We start from the raw sequence: 20,213 nt of genomic DNA on the forward strand, positions 1-20,213 counted from the left end.
TTGTTAAATGTTCGCCAGTAGTCATGCTTACCTGCAGTGCAGACCAACTTGGCCCACCATGAGGTCAACAGACATCAAAAGTGTGAGTAAATCCTGCTGTCCCGCAATTGACGATGATGTGCTTTATGGTTCTCACCGCCTCAAATCTCCCCTGCAGGTCCGGGGATTAGAATAGGCCCGAGGTATTCCAGCCTGTCGTAAGAGGCGACTAAAAGGAGTCCCTGCCCCTCACGGGGGTAGTTAGCGCCTGCGTCCGGAGACGGACGGTTTCCGACACAAGCACCTTTATCAGCTTCTGCCAGGACGAAGACCCAGAAGTCAGAAGCACGGGCCTTCAAGAAAGAACCGTCTCGTGCAGACTTTCTACGTACCTCGAACCCTCAGCCATCGACCAACCCTTCCACAAAACGGCCTTCCAAGAAGGCTCATAGGAAGCACAGTTCTCCTTCCCCGCCACGGCGCATTTCTCCCCCAGCGGTTGCCGCCCCAGGCCGTCATCCGTTTCGCCTGGCCGCACCGCTGGTAGCCGAACATCTGGCCGTTCACCAGCGGAGGAAGCTCCCCCTGCCGGCCATCTTCACAAGATGGCCGATGAACCTCTAGAACAAATGGACGATGACTGTCCGCCTCCTGCTAGCGGCGGCAGTGCTCGCTCGAAGCCGGGCCCTCAGCGGCCTTCTCGATGACCCCTTCTTGCATCTTCATCCTCTCACGATGGCACTTATTCACTGGAATATTCGCAGCATTCGTTCCAACCGAGAGGACTTGAAATTGCTGCTCCGCTCGCACCGTCCGCTCGTCGTAGCCCTTCAGGAAACGAAGCTACCCTCCAATGCTATCAAATTGCCTTAGCACACTACACCTCTGAGCGTTTTGACTTACCCCCTGTGGCAGGTATTCCGGCTCATGGAGGGGTTATGTTGCTGGTCCGGGATGATATCTACTGTGATCCCATGACATTGCACACCGGCCTGCAGGCAGTTGCCGTCCGCATTACTCTCCCCAATTTTAGATTTTCCATCTGTACCGTTTACACTCCATCGTCGTCTACCGTTACCAGGGCAGACATGCTGCAAATTATTGCTCAGCTCCCTGCGCCATTTTTGTTAACTGGAGACTTCAATGCTCACCATCCTCTTTGGGGCTCTCCATCATCCTGTCCGAGGGGCTCCCAGTTAGCAGACGTTTTCAACCAGCTCAATTTTGTCTGCCTCAATACTGGCGCCCCTACTTTCCTTTCAGACACCTCTCACACCTACTCCCATTTAGACCTCTCTGTATGTACTACCCAACTTGCACGCCGATTTCAGTGTTATGCGCTTTCTGATACATATTCGAGCGACCATTTCCCGTGTGTTATCCATCTCCTGCATCATACCCCCTCTTCGTGCTCAACTAGTTGAAACATCTCCAAATCAGACTGGGGGCTCTTCACTTCCAGGGCGACCTTTCAGGATCAAACGTTCACCAGCTGCGATAGTAAGGCCGCACACCTCACGGAAGTCATTCTCACTGCTGCTGAATATTCCATCCCTCACACTACTTCTTCTCCACGCCACGTACCGGTCCCCTGGTGGACCGCAGCATGTAGAGACGCCTTACGTGCTCGTCGACGTGCTTTACGCACCTTTAAACACCACCCTACAGTGGCGAATTGTATCAATTATAAACGATTACGTGCGCAGTGTCGTCGTATTTTTAAAGAAAGCAAGAAAGCCAGCTGGGCTGCTTTCACAAGCACCTTCAGCAGTTTTACTCCTTCTTCTGTTGTCTGGGGTAGCCTGCGCCGGATATCTGGCACTAAGGTCCACTCACCAGTTTCTGGCTTGACGGTCGCGAATGACGTCCTTGTGGCCCCTGAGGATGTCTCCAATGCCCTCGGCCGCTTTTTCGCAGAGGTTTCGAGCTCCACTCATTACCCCCCTGCCTTCCTCCCCCGAAAACAGGCAGAGGAGGCTCGGCCACCTAATTTCCACTCCTCGAATTGTGAAAACTACAATGCCCCATTCACCATGCGGGAACTCGAAAATGCACTTGCCCGGTCACGGTCCTCCGCTCCGGGGACTGATTCTATTCATATTCAGATGCTGAAGAACCTTTCTCCTGCGGGTAAAGGTTTCCTTCTTCGTACTTACAATCGCATCTGGATTGAGGGACATGTTCCCGCATGCTGGCGCGAGTCTATTGTTGTACCGATTCCTAAGCCGGGGAAGGGCAAGCACTTGCCTTCCAGTTATCGACCCATCTCGCTTACCAGCTGTGTCTGTAAGGTGATGGAGCGAATGGTTAACTCTCGTTTGGTTTGGCTGCTCGAATCTCGACGCCTACTTACCAATGTACAATGTGGATTTCGAAGGCGCCGCTCTGCTGTTGACCATCTGGTTACCTTGACGACCTTCATAATGAATAACTTCTTGCGGAAGCGCCCGACCGCGGCTGTGTTCTTTGATTTGGAGAAGGCTTACGACACCTGTTGGAGGGCGGGCATTCTCCGCACCAAGCATACATGGGGCTTTCGCGGTCGCCTCACTCTTTTTATTCGTTCCTTTTTAATGGATCGACAGTTCAGGGTACGTGTGGGTTCTGTCCTGTCACACCTTCCGCCAGGAAAATGGGGTGCCACAGGGCTCCGTTTTGAGCGTCGCTCTCTTCGCCATAGCTATCAATCCAATAATGGATTGCCTCCCAGCTGATGTATCAGGCTCCCTTTTCGTGGACGATTTTACCATTTATTGCACCGCGCAGCGTACATGTTTCCTGGAGCGCTGTCTTCAGCGTTCTCTTGACCGTCTTTACTCCTGGAGTGTCGCCAATGGCTTCCGTTTTTCTGCCGAGAAAACGGTCTGTATTAACTTCTGGCACTACAAAGAGTTTCTCCCACCGTCCTTACGACTCGGCCCCGTTGCTCTCCCATTCGTAGAGACCACAAAATTTTTAGGTCTTACATTTGACAGGAAACTTAGTTGGTCTCCACATGTGTCATATTTGGCTGCCCGTTGTACCCGTTCTCTAAATGTCCTCCGTGTTCTCAGTGGCACGTCGTGGGGAGAGGATCGAACCGTCCTACTTCGCCTATATCGGTCGATCGTCCGCTCCAAGCCGGATTACGGGTGCTTTGTATACTCCTCTGCACGGCCGTCCATCTTACGCCGCCTCAACTCCATACAACATCGGGGTTTACGCCTTGCGATCGGAGAGTTTTATACTAGTCCCGTTGAGACTCTTCATGCTGAAGCCGGTGAATTGCCACTCACCTACCGGCGCGATATGCTGCTTTGTCGTTACGCCTGTCGGCTTCTGTCAATGCCCGACCACCCATCGTATCGTTCCTTTTTTGACGACTCTCTCGACCGTCAATACGGGTTGTACGTCTCTGCCCTGCTACCCCCTGGAGTTCGCTTTCGTCGTCTCCTTCAACACCTTGATTTTTCACTCGCTGCAACCTTTAGAGTGGGCGAGAGCCACACGCCACCTTGGCTCCAGGCTCAGGTTCGCGTTCACCTTGACCTCCACTCGCTCCCAAAGGAGGTTACCCCCGGTTCAGTATACCACTCCCGAAGTTCATTAATATGACCTTCATTTATACAGATAGCTCTAAGACCAATGACGGGGTCGAGTGTTCTTTTACTGTCGGTGCACAACGTTTCAAATACCGGCTACATGCCCATTGTTCGGTCTTCACAGCTGAGCTCTTTGCCCTCTACCAGGCTGTTCTTTACGTCTGCCGCCACCGACATTCTGCTTATGTCATCTGCTCTGATTCTCTGAGCGCCATCCAGAGCCTCAGTGATCCGTATCCGGTTCACCCTTTCGTGCACCGGATCCAACGCTCTCTTCATCAGCTGGTGAACGACGGGTCTCCAGTTAGCTTTATGTGGGTTCCTGGCCATGTCGGTATCCCTGGGAACGAAGCTGCAGATGCCGCGGCCAAGGCTGCGGTCCTCCAGCCTCGGACGGCTTCTTGTTGTGTCCCTTCATCAGATTGTAGCACGATCATTTGTCGGCGCATTTTATCGCTGTGGCATGCCGATTGGGCTGCACTTAGGGACAACAAGCTTCGGGCCTTGAAACCTCTTCCCGTGGCTTGGACGTCCTCCTCACGTCCTTCTCGGTGGGAGGAGGTCGTTTTGGCCCGGCTACGAATTGGACACTGCCGGTTGAGCCATCGCCATCGCCATCGCCATCTGCTGACGGCAGCGCCGGCGCTGTTGTGTCCATGTGGGCAATTGCTGACGGTCCGCCACATTTTAACGTCCTGTCCGGATTTTACTACGCTGCGTCTTGATCTTGGCCTGCCATGTACTCTGGATGCCATTTTAGCGGATGACCCAGGAGCTGCTGCTCGCGTTCTTCGTTTTATCGACTTGTCACACCTGTCTAAGGACGTTTGATTATGCTGTAGTTTTTTAATCCTATGTCTGTTAATACGCCTTTTAGAGTGTTGTCCCTTTTAGTTGCTGTTTTAACCTTGTGCCTCGCGGTACATTCCTAAATTAGTCAGGGCGCTAATGACCATTTTAGTTGTGCGCCCTAAAACCACAAAAAAACCGCCTCTGATGGATTACTGTATGATAAATTTCAAAACTTAATGTACTATATCTTTTTATAATCCCACAAAATAGGTTTAACTATCAGTATAACTATAACATATACTGATGTCTCATCTACTGTTACTATGTAGTGAGTGAATTGGAAATCTATGGAGTGTGCTATTGGCTAGCGGGATGTACGCCAAGCGAACGTGGATGAAAGTCTGCTGCAGTATGCTACCCCCTGGTGGCACTGACGTAAACTTGTAGCTGAGTGGTGAGGGTGACATGTGTACTCCGTAAGACGTGCACAACGCTTATCAAGTCCGTATATACTTGGCCCGCAAGGCAATTACGCCTCGCCAGTAGCGCACGTGCACCTAGGGAAGGTGTGCTCACGACCCTGGTGCGAAGTTCCACCGAGTCTAGAGGAGCCGCAGCGCGGTAGGTTTAAGTACCGCATCTCTCACATTGCAGCATCTACGTTACTTTTAACAGGACTCAAAGGAAAATAACTAATAAAATTGCCAGGTGTAACACAACAGCCAGGAATGCTCGTCCACCAGATGGGGTACTCACAGCTGTGTGCAGGTTGAGTTCCTCGCCGCCTGACAGAAGACCATAAAGAGCAACGTATGACCATCTGTGCGGAACTTATTGCACGTTTACTAGCCTGATAGTGCAAATTTTTTATCATGCATCGTTACAGGCGATGAAACCTGTCTTCATCGCCTCGAACCAGAATCAAAGCGGCCATTTATAGACCGGCGCCAATCCGCCTCTTCTTGAAAGAATAACTTCAGAGCCACACCCTCAGCCAGTATATCATGGCGGCGGTGTTCTGTTTGATGCCCTTCCTCATGGTGAAACCATCCAATCAGAAATGTATTGTGCTACCCTCAGGAAACTGAATAAATCACTTCAGTGTGCTCGTCGCCGCAAAAATGCAAACGAATTTCTCCTTTCCCATGATAACACAAGCCCTCACGAGACTCGAAACCAAGGAGGAGCTCACAAAACTTTGTTGGTCAGTTCTTCCTCATCCACCCTACAGCCCGGATCTCGCACTTCCTACTTTCATCTGTTTGGCCCAATGGAGTATGCTCGCCACAGGGGCAGTAGGTGGATGACGGAGAGGTTACTGAAGCAGCAAGATGTTTGCCCTGACGTCGACCTGACCTGTGGAGTGTTACCACGCTGGCTTGCAGGCCCCCACAATAAGGTGGCGTAAGACCAGGCACCGAACGCATATTATCTTGGAAAATTGGGTTTTGTAGCCAAAAGAGTGCCGTCCACCGAGCCATCTCTATACCACTTTCAACATAAAAGTTGAATGAGGAGATTAGCTTACTTAAAACCATAGCAGTCAATAATGAATATACGCCTAACATAGTGGACGATATCCTCAAAAAGCAAACTACAAGAACTACTACGATCAACGCCTCACACGCTGAAATTAACCCCCACCCCGCCCCCCCCCCCCAAAAAAGTAAAAGCTTTTCTATTCCTTTCGTAGGACCCATTGCCTATCAGATTCAGCGCATGCTTCGCAACAAATAAAACTGCAATGTTGCCTTCTCTACTAATAATACCGTGCGGTTCTAGGTGCTACAGTCTGGAACCGCGTGACCGCTACGGTCGCAGGTTCAAATCCTGCCTTGGGCATGGATGTGTGTGATGTCCTTAGGTTAGTTAGGTTTAAGTAGTTCTAAGTTCTACGGGACTGATGACCTTAGAAGTTAAGTCCCATAGTGCTCAGAGCCATTTGACCCATTTACTAATAATAATCTGAAGAGATACTTATTTATAATTTGAAATCCATTCGCTCCCCTACAGAAAGTTCTGGCGTTTATAAGATCATCTCTGATACGTGCTCCTCCTATTATATAGGGCAAACTGGACGTGTTTTCACCATCTTTTGAGAAATAACGGCACCAGTCCCCTAAATTCATCCTTTGCCGATCATCTCTTAACTACTGGACACGTGCCTAAAGCCATTGGCGATAGCAGTATTCTGCATACCGAAAAGAAGATTAGATGTTTTAGAGGAGTTGAAGATTTTCAAACATCTATCTCGTCACATTTACTCATGCAGTTTGCCGAAATGTTATTTTCCTGTTACTTCTGTGCTATTTTCTTCTATGTCATAACTGACGTTTTTTTTTTACGTTACAAAATGTATCTCTGTTTAAAGCAGATAAATATGTAACTTCATCTTATTATTATTGGTGCTTACGTTATACCTGAATCTACTTAATTACAATTTCATGTGTCTAATTTTGTATGTACAGTAGCCTAGTTGTTTCTGCGGCTACTAGATGGCGCTTGTAGCAACACCATGTTTACTTGCCCACACTTTCTATAGTGGACATCTCAGTTTTGTTGAACCCATGTTCACTCAGGTACGAGCACCCATTAGCGGCTCGCCATCTTATCTTACTTAAAACTTTTCATGACGTCGACTTTCCGGCTTAGTTTTTAGAATTTGACTTGTAAATAGGGCATCTCTTTCCAGTCAGTACACACTTTAGTTTATTAATGTCTTATATACCTATTACGTTTTAGAACAGATAGTTTAATTCTGAAGACGACGCTCATAGTAGTGTCGAAACCTGGTCAATTTCGACTTAATATTTGGGACGAGGGCTTATTTGTTCTAATATAATAATATGGAGTATTGCGATCCTGCTTTCAGAAAAAAAGTGTTGCATTACTTATTTAACGCCCATCGTATTATGATCGTTGCTTCTCTCTCTCTCTCTCTCTCTCTCTCTCTCTCTCTCTCTCTCTCTCTCTCTCTCTGTCTCCTCCATCGCTACATTTTAATCATTCATTTTTCTTCTCGAATGCCTGATAAACCGATTGTGATAAATATGTTAAGCTTACAATTGACATGTAATAAGAAGTGAGTTAGTTACCGTTTTGTGCGCCCAGTGTCTCGGCTCCTGTTGCAGTTACTGCTGCGCCGGCCACACTTCTTGGGCTCCACCGTACAGAGCCAGCGGCACATCTGCTTCGCCTTGCGGTCGCCGGGTGTCATCCCAATCAGAACGTTTGCGACCACTGAAACACATCGCGCGACGGCCGAAAAATATGAACAGACTTATAAAATGGCACACAGAGCTAACGGAAAGTTTGAGCACTCTAGTGAGAGTCAAGAAAGCCATAAACTTTAGTCCTCGACGCACACACACACACACACACACACACACGCACACGCACACGCACACGCACACGCACACGCACACGCACACGCACACGCACACACGCGCGCGCGCGCTCCCAAACGTGAACGCACACACACAAACCTTGCCTACACTTCCTTTGCAAAAATTGCAACATCCAGAAATAGCAAGCACACTACACATGCTAAGCAAGAAATCGACCCTACGAACATGTATAAGATACAAACACGTTCGCAGACACACAGTAGCATTTATATGTTTGGCTAGGACAAGGTATAAAAGGAGCTGTCATCTGTACTCAAGTGGTGTGAAAAGGATTCTGACGTGATTATGCCTACACGATGCGAATCAGCAGACTTTGAATGCAGAATGCTACTTTGAGTTAGACGGATTGTCCCTGAAATTTCGGAAGCATTCAGCACTGCAGTTCCAAACAAGTAATTGGAATGTTTCTGCTGGTTGCAAATGCCAGCACAGGGAATCCCCTTCCTCCCACCTTACACGTGGCTGGAAGAGCTTGGCACTGGGACTCGAACAGTTCACTCTGCTCTTCGATGCAGAGAACTAAACGTGTAAAAGACTCAAATGACCATCTGGTTTGGACCTGGGAGCAGATTGCAAGGTCTAAGCCAGAGACTGAGACAGTTCAGCGCTGGTATAAAATGCGAATTAGTCCATCTCCGCTATGAGGCAAAGGATTTTAGGGTTCACCTCAATAGGTCCGGCGTGCAGTGCACGCAGAAAGTGGCTACTGGGGTAGTGGATTACGTGTGGCGTGCACATGGATGTTTCTTGGGTTACAGAAATCCCCCTTTTCGGATTAGAGCCGAATTGCCTACCTAATTCGAAAATACATCCGCAACAATGTCATCACAGAATTCTTGTCGTTGCAGATCCGATGTAGGACGGGCTGATGATATATTACTAAACTGCAGTTGCATCCAGGGAAAGGTGCCAGAATTAGTATCGTGTATTGAAAATTATAACGCACGCTTACACTGCGCTGAGTAGACATGGGACACCCCCTAATACCATGTCGGACCTCCTCCTGCCCGAAACAGTGCAGCAACTAAACATGAACAGAATATCGGCCCACTCTTCGAACGTCCAGGTGGCATGGTGACAGATCCCTCTAGACGTTCCCTTCTGTGAAGACGCGTCAGAGGTACACGTACAGTAAAGTGCGCTCTACCGAAGCCCTCTGTACACCATCTTCCTCGCTGCCAACTCGACCAGTGCATGCTTCGAGGTCAGATGCCAGTTGCCCTGCAGTACTGAGGCGGTAACGTAGCGTCCGTACAGTCAAATAACGATTTTGTCTTTCAGATGTTACACGCGGTCGGCTGCGTCCAAGGTCTTCGAGATAATCTCGACCTTTATAAACTGTCGCCCCATCCGAAAAATAACACTACTACTCACATTAAGCCATAGGGTGGTGGGGTTTCGTGTTCCGCTAAATAGGTCAGGTGTCCACTATACACAGGAGGCGGCTACGGGTGTAGAAGGGGCTGTGTGGCGTGGACTGGGCAGTTTTTTAGGTTAGACAGCCTCGGGAAAGATCAAAAAGGGCTCCAGTCTCAAACGTACAGGGCAAATAAACGACGAAAATCGTCAAGCAACAGTCTGTACTGCAGTTGTAGATTGTCGAAGCTGTGTTGGGAAAGTACCAGAGCTTCAAGCGCTGATAGAAAGCACTGAAGCTGGAATCGTTGGCTAAAGCCGGAGATAAACTCTGCCGAAATTTTTACAGAGGTGCAAACCGTGTTCTGAAAGTATAGATTAAATAAAGTAGATGGTGTTGTGTCTGTTGGTAGTAGTTTATCTTGTAGTGAAGTTGAAATAGATAGTTCCTTCGAATTACTATGGGTAGAGGTTATACTCAACAGCCGTAGCAAAATAATAGTTGGCTCCTTCTACCGACCCCCCGACTCAGATGACATAATAGCTGAACACTTAAAAGAAAAATTGACTCTCATTACAAATTAGTACCCCACTCATACAGTTATAATTGGTGGAGACTTCAATCTACCCACGATGATGTCGAAAATACATGTTCAAAGCCGGGGGAAGGCAGAAAACATCTTCCGAAATTGTACTAAATGCTTTCTCTGATAATTACTGTGGACAATTAGCTCATGAGCCCACACTGATTTTAAATGTTTGCGAAAACAGACTTCACCTCTTAGTTACCAATAATCCTGATCTAGTAGAGAGCGTCATGACGGATACAGGGATTAGTGAACACAAGGTAATTGTAGCGAGGCTCAAAACCATGTCAACAAAAACCACTAAAAATAAAACGCAAAATATAACCTTTTAAAACAGCAGATAAAAGTTCTCTTGATCCCTTCGAAAGAGAGTGTCTCCATTCCTTCCAAGCTAATTATATAAGTGTAGACCAGATATGGTTCTAATTCAAAGATACAGTATCGACAGCAATAGATAGATTCATATCGCCTAAGTTAATAAGAGACGGGACTGATTCACCATGGTACACAAGACACGTCGGAACACTGTTGCAGAAGCAACGAAAAAAGCATGCCAAATTCACAAGAACGCAAAATCCCCAAGACTGGCTAAGTTTCACGGAAGCTCGAAATTTAGTGCGGCCGTCAATGCGAGATGCTTTTAATAGTTTCTACAATGAAATATTGTCTCAAAGTATGGTAGAAACCCCAAAGAGATTCTGGTCGTATGTAAAGTACACCAGTAAAAACAAAAAAAAATTTAAAAGAAGTCACTGCGCGATCGCAATGGAAATGTTAGCGATGATGGTGCCACTAAAGCGGAGTTACTAAATACAGTTTTCCGTAATTCCTTCACGAAAGAAGACGATAGCCGAGCGGTCTACGGCGCTGCAGTCATGGAGTGTGCGGCTGGTCCTGGCAGAGATTAGAGTCCTCCCTTGGGCATGGATGTGTGTGTTGGTCCTTAGGACCATTTAGGTTAAGTAGTGTGTAAGCTTAGGGACTGACCTTAGTAGTTACACACACATTTGAACATTTTTTGAACAAAGAAGACAAACTAAATATTCCAGAATTCGAAACCAGAACAGCTGTTAGCATGAGTGACGTAAAAGTAGATACCTTACGTGTTGCGAAACAACTCAAATCACTTAAGAAAGGCAAGTTTTCCGGTCCAGATGGGTATACCAATCAGGTCCCTTTCAGAGTATGCAGACACAATAGCGCCTTTCTTAGCAATCATATACAATCGCTCACTTAATGAAATGTCTGTTCCTAAAGACTGAAAAGTAGCACAGGTCACACCAATATTCAAGCAAGGAAATAAGAGTAACCCATTGAATAACAGACCCATATCACTCACCTCAATTTGCAGTAGGATTTTGGAGCATATACTGTACTCGAACATTATGAATCGCCTTGAAGAAAATTTATTGATACATAACCAACACGGATTCAGAAAAAATCGTCCTTGTGCAACACAGCTAGCTCTTTATTCCCATGAAGTAATGGGTGCTGTCGACAAGGGATCTCAGATCGATTCCATATTCCTAGATTTCCAGAAGGCTTTTGGTACTGTTCCTCACAAGCGACTATTAATCAAATTGCGTGCATATGGAGGTGTGTGACTGGATTCGTCATTTCCTCTCGAAGAGGTCACAGTTCGTATTGATAGACGGTAAATCATCGAATAAAACAGAAGTGATATCTGGCGTTCCGCAAAGTAGTGTCATAAGCCCTCTGCTGCTCGTGATTTACATAAATGATCTAGGTGATATCTGAACAGCCCCCTTAGATTGTTTAGATGACGCTGTAATTTACCGTCTAGTAAAATCATCAGACGACCAATTCCAATTACAAACTGATCTAGAGAGAATTTCCGTACGGTGCGAAAAGTGGCAATTAACACTAAACAAAGAAAAGTGCGAGGTCATCCACATGGGTACTAAAAGAAAGCCGATAAATTTTGGGTATACGATAAATCGACTAAATACTTAGGAATTACGAGCAACGTAAACTGGAAAGACAACATAGATATTATTGCGGGGAAGGAGAAATAAAGACTGACCTTTGTTGGCAGCACACTAGATTTGACAAATCCCCTAAAGAGACAGCCTACATTACACTTATCCGTCCTCTGCTGGAATATTGCTGGGCGTTATGGGATCCTTACCACGTAGGATTGACGGAGGGCACGGAAAAAGTGCAAAGAAGGGCAGCTCGTTTCGTGTTATCGCGCAATAGGGGTTTTCTTTGCGGCGAAATCTATTTATGAAATTTCAATCACCATCTTTCTCTTAAGAAGGCGAAAATATTGTATTAATATCCGCCTACGTAGAGAGAAATGATGATTATAACAAAACAAGAGAAATCAGAGCTCGAACGGAAAGATTGCAAGTTGTTGATCATGTCGACACCAATGACTCCTGCCGTCTGGGTTCAGAGGTCATCCTCAGTTCGTACAGGCGGTTGGCGGAGTTGGTGAAGGCGGAAAGCCTCCCTCGCGGCGTGGAATCTGAGCTAACTATTTGTAGTATAGTTCCCAGAACCGATCGCGGTCCTCTGGTTTGGAGCCGAGTAGAAGGCTTAAACCAGAGGCTCAGACGATTCTGCTGAGATCTGGGGTGCAAATTTCTCGACCTCCGCTATCGGGTGGAAAAATGTAGGGTCCCCCTGAATAGGTCAGGCGTGCAATACACGCTGTAAGCGGCTAAAAGGGTAGCGGAGTACGTGTGGAGTGCACATGGGGGTTTTTTAGGTTAGAGAATTCCCTCCCTAGGCCCGACAAGACGCCTCCTGAGACGCAGCAAGTTAGGGTTAGGCAAAATGCAACAGGGAATAACAATATTAATGTGCTAATAGTAAACTGCAGGAGCGTCTATAAAATGGTCCCAGAACTGCTCTCATTAATAAACGGTCACAACGCCCATATAGTACTAGGGACAGAAAATTGGCTGAAACCAGACGTAAACAGTAATGGAAATCCTAAACTCAGATTGGAATGTATACCGCAGAGACAGGCTGGACAGTGAAGGGGGAGGCGTGTTTATAGCGATAAGAAGTGCAATAGCACCGAAGGAAGTTGACGAAAATCCGAAATGTGAAATAATTTGGTAGAAGGTCACGGTTAAAGCAGGCTCAGACATGGTAATTGCATGTCTCTATAGGCCCCCTGGCTCAGCAGCTGTTGTGGCTGAGCACCTGAAGGATAATTTGGAAAATATTTAGAGTAGCTTTCCCCACCATGTTATAGTTCTGGGTGGAGATATTAATTTGCCGGATATAGACTGCGAGACTCAAACGTTCATAACGGGTGGCAGGGACAAAGAACCAGTGAAATTTTTTAAGTGCTTTATCTGAAAACAACCTTGGGCAGTTGAACAGAGAACCTACTCGTGGCGATAACATACTAGACCTTCTGGTGACAAACAGACCCGAACTATTTGAAACAGTTAACAAAGAACAGGGAATCAGCGATCATAAAGCGGTTACTACATCGATGGTTTCAACCGTAAATAGAAATATTAAAAAAGGTAGGAAGATTTTTGTGTTTAACAAAAGTGACAATAAGCAGATTACAGAGTACCTGACGGCTGACACAAAAGTTTTGTCTCAAGTACAGATAGAGTTGAGGATCAGTGGACAAAGTTCAAAACCATTGTACTATATGTGTTAGATGAGTATGTGCCAAGCAAGATCGTAAGAGATGGAAAAGAGCTACCGTGGAACAACAACCGAGCTAGAAAACTGCTGCGGAAGCAAAGGGAACTTCACAGAAAACATAAACATAGCCAAAGCCTTGCAAACAAACAAAAATTAAGCGAAGCGAAATGTAGTTTGAGGAGGGCTATGCGAGAGGCGTTCAATGAATTCGAAAGTAAAGTTCTATGTACTGACTTGGCAGAAAATCCTAAGAAATTTTGGTCTTATGTCAAAGCGGTTGGTGGATCAAAACAAAATGTCCAGACACTCTGTGACCAAAATTGTACTGAAACAGAGGATGACAGACTAAAGGCCGAAATACTAAATGTCTTTTTTCAAACTTGTTTCACAGAGGAAGACTGCACTGTAGTTCCTTCTCTAGACTGTCGCACAGATGACAAAATGGTAGATATCGAAATAGACGACAGAGGGATAGAGAAACAATTAAAATCTCTCAAAAGAGGAAAGGCCTCTGGACCTGATGGGATACCAAATCGATTTTAAACAGAGTACGCGAAGGAACTTGCCCACCATCTTGCAGCGGTGTACCGTAGGTCTCTAGAAGAGCGTAGCGTTAAAAAGGATTGGAAAAGGGCACAGGTCATCCCCATTTTCAAGAAGGGACATCGAACAGATGTGCAGAACTATAGATCAGTTGTAGAATTTTGGAACACGTATTATGTTCGAGTATAATGACTTTTCTGGAGACTAGAAATCTACTCTGTAGAAATCAGCGTGGTTTTCGAAAAAGACGGCCGTGTGAAACCCAGCTTCGCTATTCGTCCACGAGACTCAGAGGGCCATAGACACGGGTTCCCAGGTAGATGCCGTGTTTCTTGACTTCCGCCAGGCGTTCGATACAGTTCCCCACAGTCGTTTAATCAACAAAGTATGAGCATACGGATCATCAGACCAATTGTGTGATTGGATTGAAGAGTTGCTAGATAACAGAACGCAACATGTCATTCTCAATGGAGAGAAATCTTCCGAAGTAAGAGTGGTTTCAGGTGTGCCGCAGGGGAGTGTCATAGGGCCGTCGCTATTCACAATATACATAAATGACCTTGTGGATGACATCGGAAGTTCACTGAGGCTTGTTGCAGATGTTGCTGTGGTGTATCGAGAGGTTGTAACAATGGAAAATTGTACTGAAATGCAGGAGGATCTGCAGCGAATTGACGCATGGTGCAGGGAATGGCAATTGAATCTCAATGTAGACAAGCGTAATGTGCTGCGAATACATAGAAAGATAGATCTCTTATCATTTAGCTACAAAATAGCAGGTCAGCAACTGGAAGCAGTTAATTCCATAAATTATCTGGGAGTACGCGTTAGGAGTGATTTAAAATGGAATGATCATATGAAGTTGATCATCGGTAAAGCAGATGCCAGACTGAGATTCATTGGAAGAATCCTAAGGAAATGCAATCCCAAAACAAAGGAAGTAGGTTACAGTACGCTTGTTCGCCCACTGGTTGAATACTGCTCAGCAGTGTGGGATCCGTACCAGATAGGGTTGATAGAAGAGATAGAGAAGATCCAACAGAGAGCAGCGCGCTTCGTTACAAGATCATTTAGTAATCGCGAAAGCGTTACGGAGATGATAGATAAACTCCAGTGGAAGACTCTGCAGGAGAGACGCTCAGTAGCTCGGCACGGGCTTTTGTTGAAGTTTCTGAGAACATACCTTCACTGAGGAGTCAAGCAGTATATTGCTCCCTTCTACGTTATATCTCGCGAAGAGACCATGAGGATAAAATCAGAGAGATCAGAGCCCACACAGAAGCGTACCGACAATCCTTCTTTCCACGAACAATACGAGACTGGAATAGAAGGGAGAACCGTTAGAGATACTCAGGGTACCCTCCGCCACACACCGTCAGGTGCCTTGCGGAGTATGGATGTAGATGTAGATGTAGATTTAGGTGTTCCTTTTTCCCACGCGCCATTCGAGAGTGGAATGGTAGAGAAGTAGTATGAAAATGGTTCGATGAAACCTATGGCAGGCACGTAAGTATAAATTGCAGTGTAACCATGTAGATGTGGATGTAGCTGTAGTCAGGCCTCAGTAGTTTCCGACTGCCTTGCTCCCATTCTTCACACGGCCCTCAACCTCAGAGAGGCTGGTAGGGCTCTTCTCTGCGCCATACTGCACCGTCTGTGACTGTGTACACAGCGATTGTGGATGTGGGACACCACCCCGTTTGATTGCTGCCGTGACACTATCACTGGCGTGGTTGTATGTAGACCAGAATGCCGTCTTTCGTGCAGGACACGATCGCATGGACACCTGTTGACCGTTTGTATGATTGTATCGCGAATTAAGCACAGCGCGAGGAAATAGTGGTTTGTTGCTCTAATTTTGAACACCAGTGTTTGTTGTTCGAAGCTGAAAGTGACGACACGTGTTTCCCTCACCCTTCCCGTGTAATCCTTTGTGAAACTCTAGCTAGGCAGTGACGCTTAGTTATCATAACAGAGAACAATTACGCATGAAAGCATAATAGGAAGTTACAATCTCTGTCTTCACCTACAATTTTTACCATCTACAGCTCCCTCTACTACGATGGAGGTTACTCCCTGATGTCTTGATATATGTCCTATAATCCTGTCCCTTCATACCATATCGCAAAAACTTTGATTTATTTCTTTTTCAGTTTCCCCTAGTTAATAAATTACTTTCTTATATTGCTGTACTTTATACATATAAGGGACAGCATAATGAAAACAAGACAGTTCGAAAACATAACCTAAACTCTTCATAATTTGAAAAGTAACTCACATAACTGTTACACATTTATCCTACTGCGAGACGAGTTAGTCGCCTTCTGTATGCACCTTCCGTCCCCCATATGACTCCACTGTGACCTTATCCCCTTCCCCCAGCTTCTCCTTTTCCTCGAACATTTCTGCACCCTTTACACTGTCCACAGGCTTGATTCTCCCCCCCCCCCCTCCCTGGATTCCTCCTTCCTCTCCACCCCTATCCCATTGCTGCGCCTCTGTCGCTGTATTCCTCCCTCTCTCTTCCTCCACACCCTCCATCTCCTTCATGAGGGCAATTTTCAGCGTCTCCCCCTCACAGATGATGAATCTTGCCAGGATCTCGGCCCTTATTACCAACTGTAGCCTGGCCTTGTTTCCCCCCTTCCTAGAGCCCCCCTTTCTTCTCCCCTCCTCCCCTTGAAGCTGTTTCTGGTCCTTCCCCTCCCTTGAGTCTGGGCATCCCCTCCTTGGCCCTTTCCCTCTCGCAGTCTTCCCTCCCAGGCCCCCTTCAGCGCGCCCCCCTTCCCCTCCTCTCCCTCCCCCCCCTCTAACACCACCCATTTCCCCCCTGCCTTTCTTTCCACCTTCCTTGTATCCATACTGCTGGGAGATCCTTCCAGTTTGTTATTTGTCATCAGTGTGCTACGTCATTGTTGTGTATGGTGCTGTACTACAATGACATCAAGTGCTGTGACTTTTATCGTGTGCTGAACTTGTACTAGTGTTTCCGTCTGTGATTTTTTTTCGGATATTTCACCTGTCAACACTTTTATGCTCCAGCTGTACTTTACCTCATGTTTTTTAATCGTCACAGTGTGTGGTTATTTTAGATTTTTATCTCCATTTTTACAGTCTTGCCTTTTGTATTTTATATTCCATTAGGTTACCTCCTTTTTTTATATCTCTGTCTCACCATTTTTTCTCTTTATGTTGTTTTAAATGTCTCCATGTTCTGTACTTTGTCTCTCGCCTGAAGAGCGGCGCCTATGCTGCTGCCAGCCAACTCAGAGTGTAAAGGATTCGCAGTGAAAGTTTTCCAATACACTCGAAACGATCTTGCCAACAAGTGGGTTGACATTGGGAGAGGGGGGGGGGGGGGAGGGGGAAAGAAACAATAAAGTATGAACGCCCTTTCTCCTCCCCAGAACCAAACACTTGATCCACATCTGCTGGTTTCGAGGTAAATATTAGTAGATTAAGACAGGAATAATTTTTTTTAGCTAAGGAAACGAATTGTAAATTGATTGCTTCTGATAATCCTAATTAAAAACAAAAAACAGACAACTGCGAGTAGGATTCGTGCTCTGAGGGTTCTGTGCAAACTTAATTGTATGTATATATATATATATTATTATTATTATTGTTGTTACTATAATTTCGTGTGCACCAGTAACCAAGTTTTTCTGTTGGAGACGACATCGGCGACCTGCGAGTCCTTAATCTACGCCAGTTGCCCACGTGGTGAAAGTTGACAGAGTAACGTGGAATCCGAACCACGTGTCGTTGCTGGCGGCGTCTCACATTGTTCAGAGGTGAAGGCTAGGTTAAAACGAAGACTGAAAAATTCGTGGTTCGACCGAGATTCGATCTAGCAACATCTCAGTTTCTAGGCACGCCCTTTACCGCCTTTTCTTTTGTCGAAAGCTAGAGAGTGAAAAAGTGACCCAGGTAGCGTTCGATCCAACAACCCTTCGTTTCCTAGCCAGACATTTTACCGCTTTTCTGTGCTAGGTTAAAAAGCAGAGAGAAAAAAATTTATACTGTCCATATTCGATCCTACAACTTATTGGCTTCTGACCAGACGTTTTTCCGTCCTTTCCATTATTATTATTATATTATTATTATTTGAGCCAAAGCTGCCTTGTTTATTCTGTAGAGGCAAATTATAAAATAAAAAACATTGTACATAGACCTGTAAGTGAACTATCCAACTGGAGCCCTCCAGCGCAAAACTCTACTCACTACACTTCATTTATTTATTTTCATTTTATTTTATTGTTTAATGCTGAACATCTGTAGCGTTGTGTATCCACTACCCATCAGACAGCACTGTAAGTCAAGTCATCTCTCACATGAGTGTTCATATGCAGCTGTGCTGCAGAGCATGGCATTAGAAGCCTCGCACCTGACCTCAGCCTATGCCCTGCCGATGAAACGTAGGGGTGAGCATGTTGTCAAGAGTCCTGAAAGCGGCTGGCTGCTCCAGTGGGCGGAATGCATGTACTGGTAAACGCAAAGTAAGGGTTCCCCATCACCAGAAACCACGGAATGTACAATACAACCGAGCAGCCAGGTTACTGTATTGTTTTTCGTTTTATGAAAAATAAAGTTACAAGCCCCCGAATGATATCAGTGGTGCAGACGGGGTCAACAGACCTGGTGTGGAAAGCAAAGTGTTACGGAGCCAGTTCCAGTTTACCAAATGCAGGTAAGTCGATGCTGGATGCTGTCTGTAAGAGCACGTTTACTACATCTACATCTAAATCTACATACATACACAGCAATCCACCATACGGTGCGTGGCGGAGGATACCTCGTACCACAACTAGCACCTTCTCTCCCTGTTCCACTCCCAAACAGAAAGACGAAAAATGACTGCCTATATGCCTCTGTACGAGCCCTAATCTCTCTTATCTTATCTTTGTGGTCTTTCCGCGAAATATAAGTTGGCGGCAGTAAAATTGTACTGCAGTCAGCCTCAAATGTTGGTTCTCTAAATTTCTTCAGTGGCGATTAACGAAAAGAACGCCTTCTTTCCTCCAGAGACTCCCATCCGAGTTCCTGAAGAATTTTCGTAACACTAGTGTGATGATCAGACCTACCAGTAACAAATCTAGCAGCCCGCCTCTGAATTGCTTCTATATCCTCCCTCAAACCGACCTGAAAGGGATCCCAAACGCTCGAGCAGTACTCAAGAATAGGTCGTATTAGTGTTTTATAAGCGGCCTCCTTTACAGATGAACCACATCTTCCCAAAATTCTACCAATGAAGCGAAGACGACTATCCGCCTTCCCCACAACTGCCATTACATACTTGTCCTACTTCATATCCCTCTGCAATGTCACGAAAAATGGCTCTGAGCACTATGGGACTTAACATCTGAGGTCATCAGTCCCCTAGAACTTAGAACTACTTAAACCTAAGGACATCACACACACCCATGCCCGAGGCAGGATTCGAACCTGCGACCGTAGCAGTCACGCGATTTCGGACTGAAGCACCTATAACCGCACGGCCACCGCGGCCGGCGCAATGTTACGCCCAAATATTTAATCGACGTGACTGTGTCAAGCGCTACACTACTGATGGAGTATTCAAACATTACGGGATTCTTTTTCCTATTCATCTGCGTTAATTTACGTTTATTTATATTTAGATTTAGCTGCCATTCTTTGCACCAATCACAAATCCTGTCCAAGTCAGCTTGTATCCTCCTACAGTCACTCAACGACGACACCTTCCCGTACGCCACAGCATCATCAGCAAACAGCCGCACATTGTTATCTACCCTATCCAAAGATCATTTGTGTAGATAGAAAACAACAGCGGACCTACCACACTTCCCTGGGGCGCTCTAGATGATACCCTCACCTCCGATGAACACTCACCATCGAGGACAACGTACTTGGTTCTATTACTTAAGAAGTCTTCGAGCCGCTAACATATTTGGGAACCAATCCCATATGCTCGTACCTTAGTTAGGAGTCTGCAGTGGGGCACCGAGTCAAACGCTTTGCGGAAGTCTCGGAATATGGCATCCGTCTGATACCCTTCATCCATTGTTCGCAAAATATCATGTGAAAAAAGGGGGACTTGCGTTTCGCAGGAGCGGTGCTTTCTAAAGGTGTGCTGATGCATGGACAGCAACTTCTCTGTCTCAGGGAAATTCATTATATTCGAACTGAGAATATGTTCGAGAATCCTGCAACAAACCGACGCTAAGAATAGTGGTCTGTAATTTTGAGGATTCGTCCTTTTACCCTTCTTATATACAGGCGTCATCTGCGCTTTTTTCAAGTCACTTGGTACTTTACGTTGCGCAAGAGATTCGCGATTAATGCAAGCT

General features: G+C 46.1%; 1 protein-coding gene across 1 annotated transcript in view; it reads right to left on the minus strand.

The window, feature by feature from the left end:
* Positions 1 to 20,213, minus strand: part of LOC126284763 (uncharacterized) — a 75,768-nt gene that overhangs the window by 15,558 nt on the left and 39,997 nt on the right. Inside the window, exon 3 of the mRNA XM_049983923.1 lies at positions 7,448 to 7,592. Coding sequence (XP_049839880.1) covers positions 7,484 to 7,592 — 109 coding nt within the window. The 3' untranslated portion in view covers positions 7,448 to 7,483. The remainder of the gene's footprint in view (positions 1 to 7,447; positions 7,593 to 20,213) is intronic.

Source organism: Schistocerca gregaria, chromosome 8 (assembly GCF_023897955.1).
Source record: "Schistocerca gregaria isolate iqSchGreg1 chromosome 8, iqSchGreg1.2, whole genome shotgun sequence".
Classification (NCBI taxonomy): domain Eukaryota; kingdom Metazoa; phylum Arthropoda; class Insecta; order Orthoptera; family Acrididae; genus Schistocerca; species Schistocerca gregaria.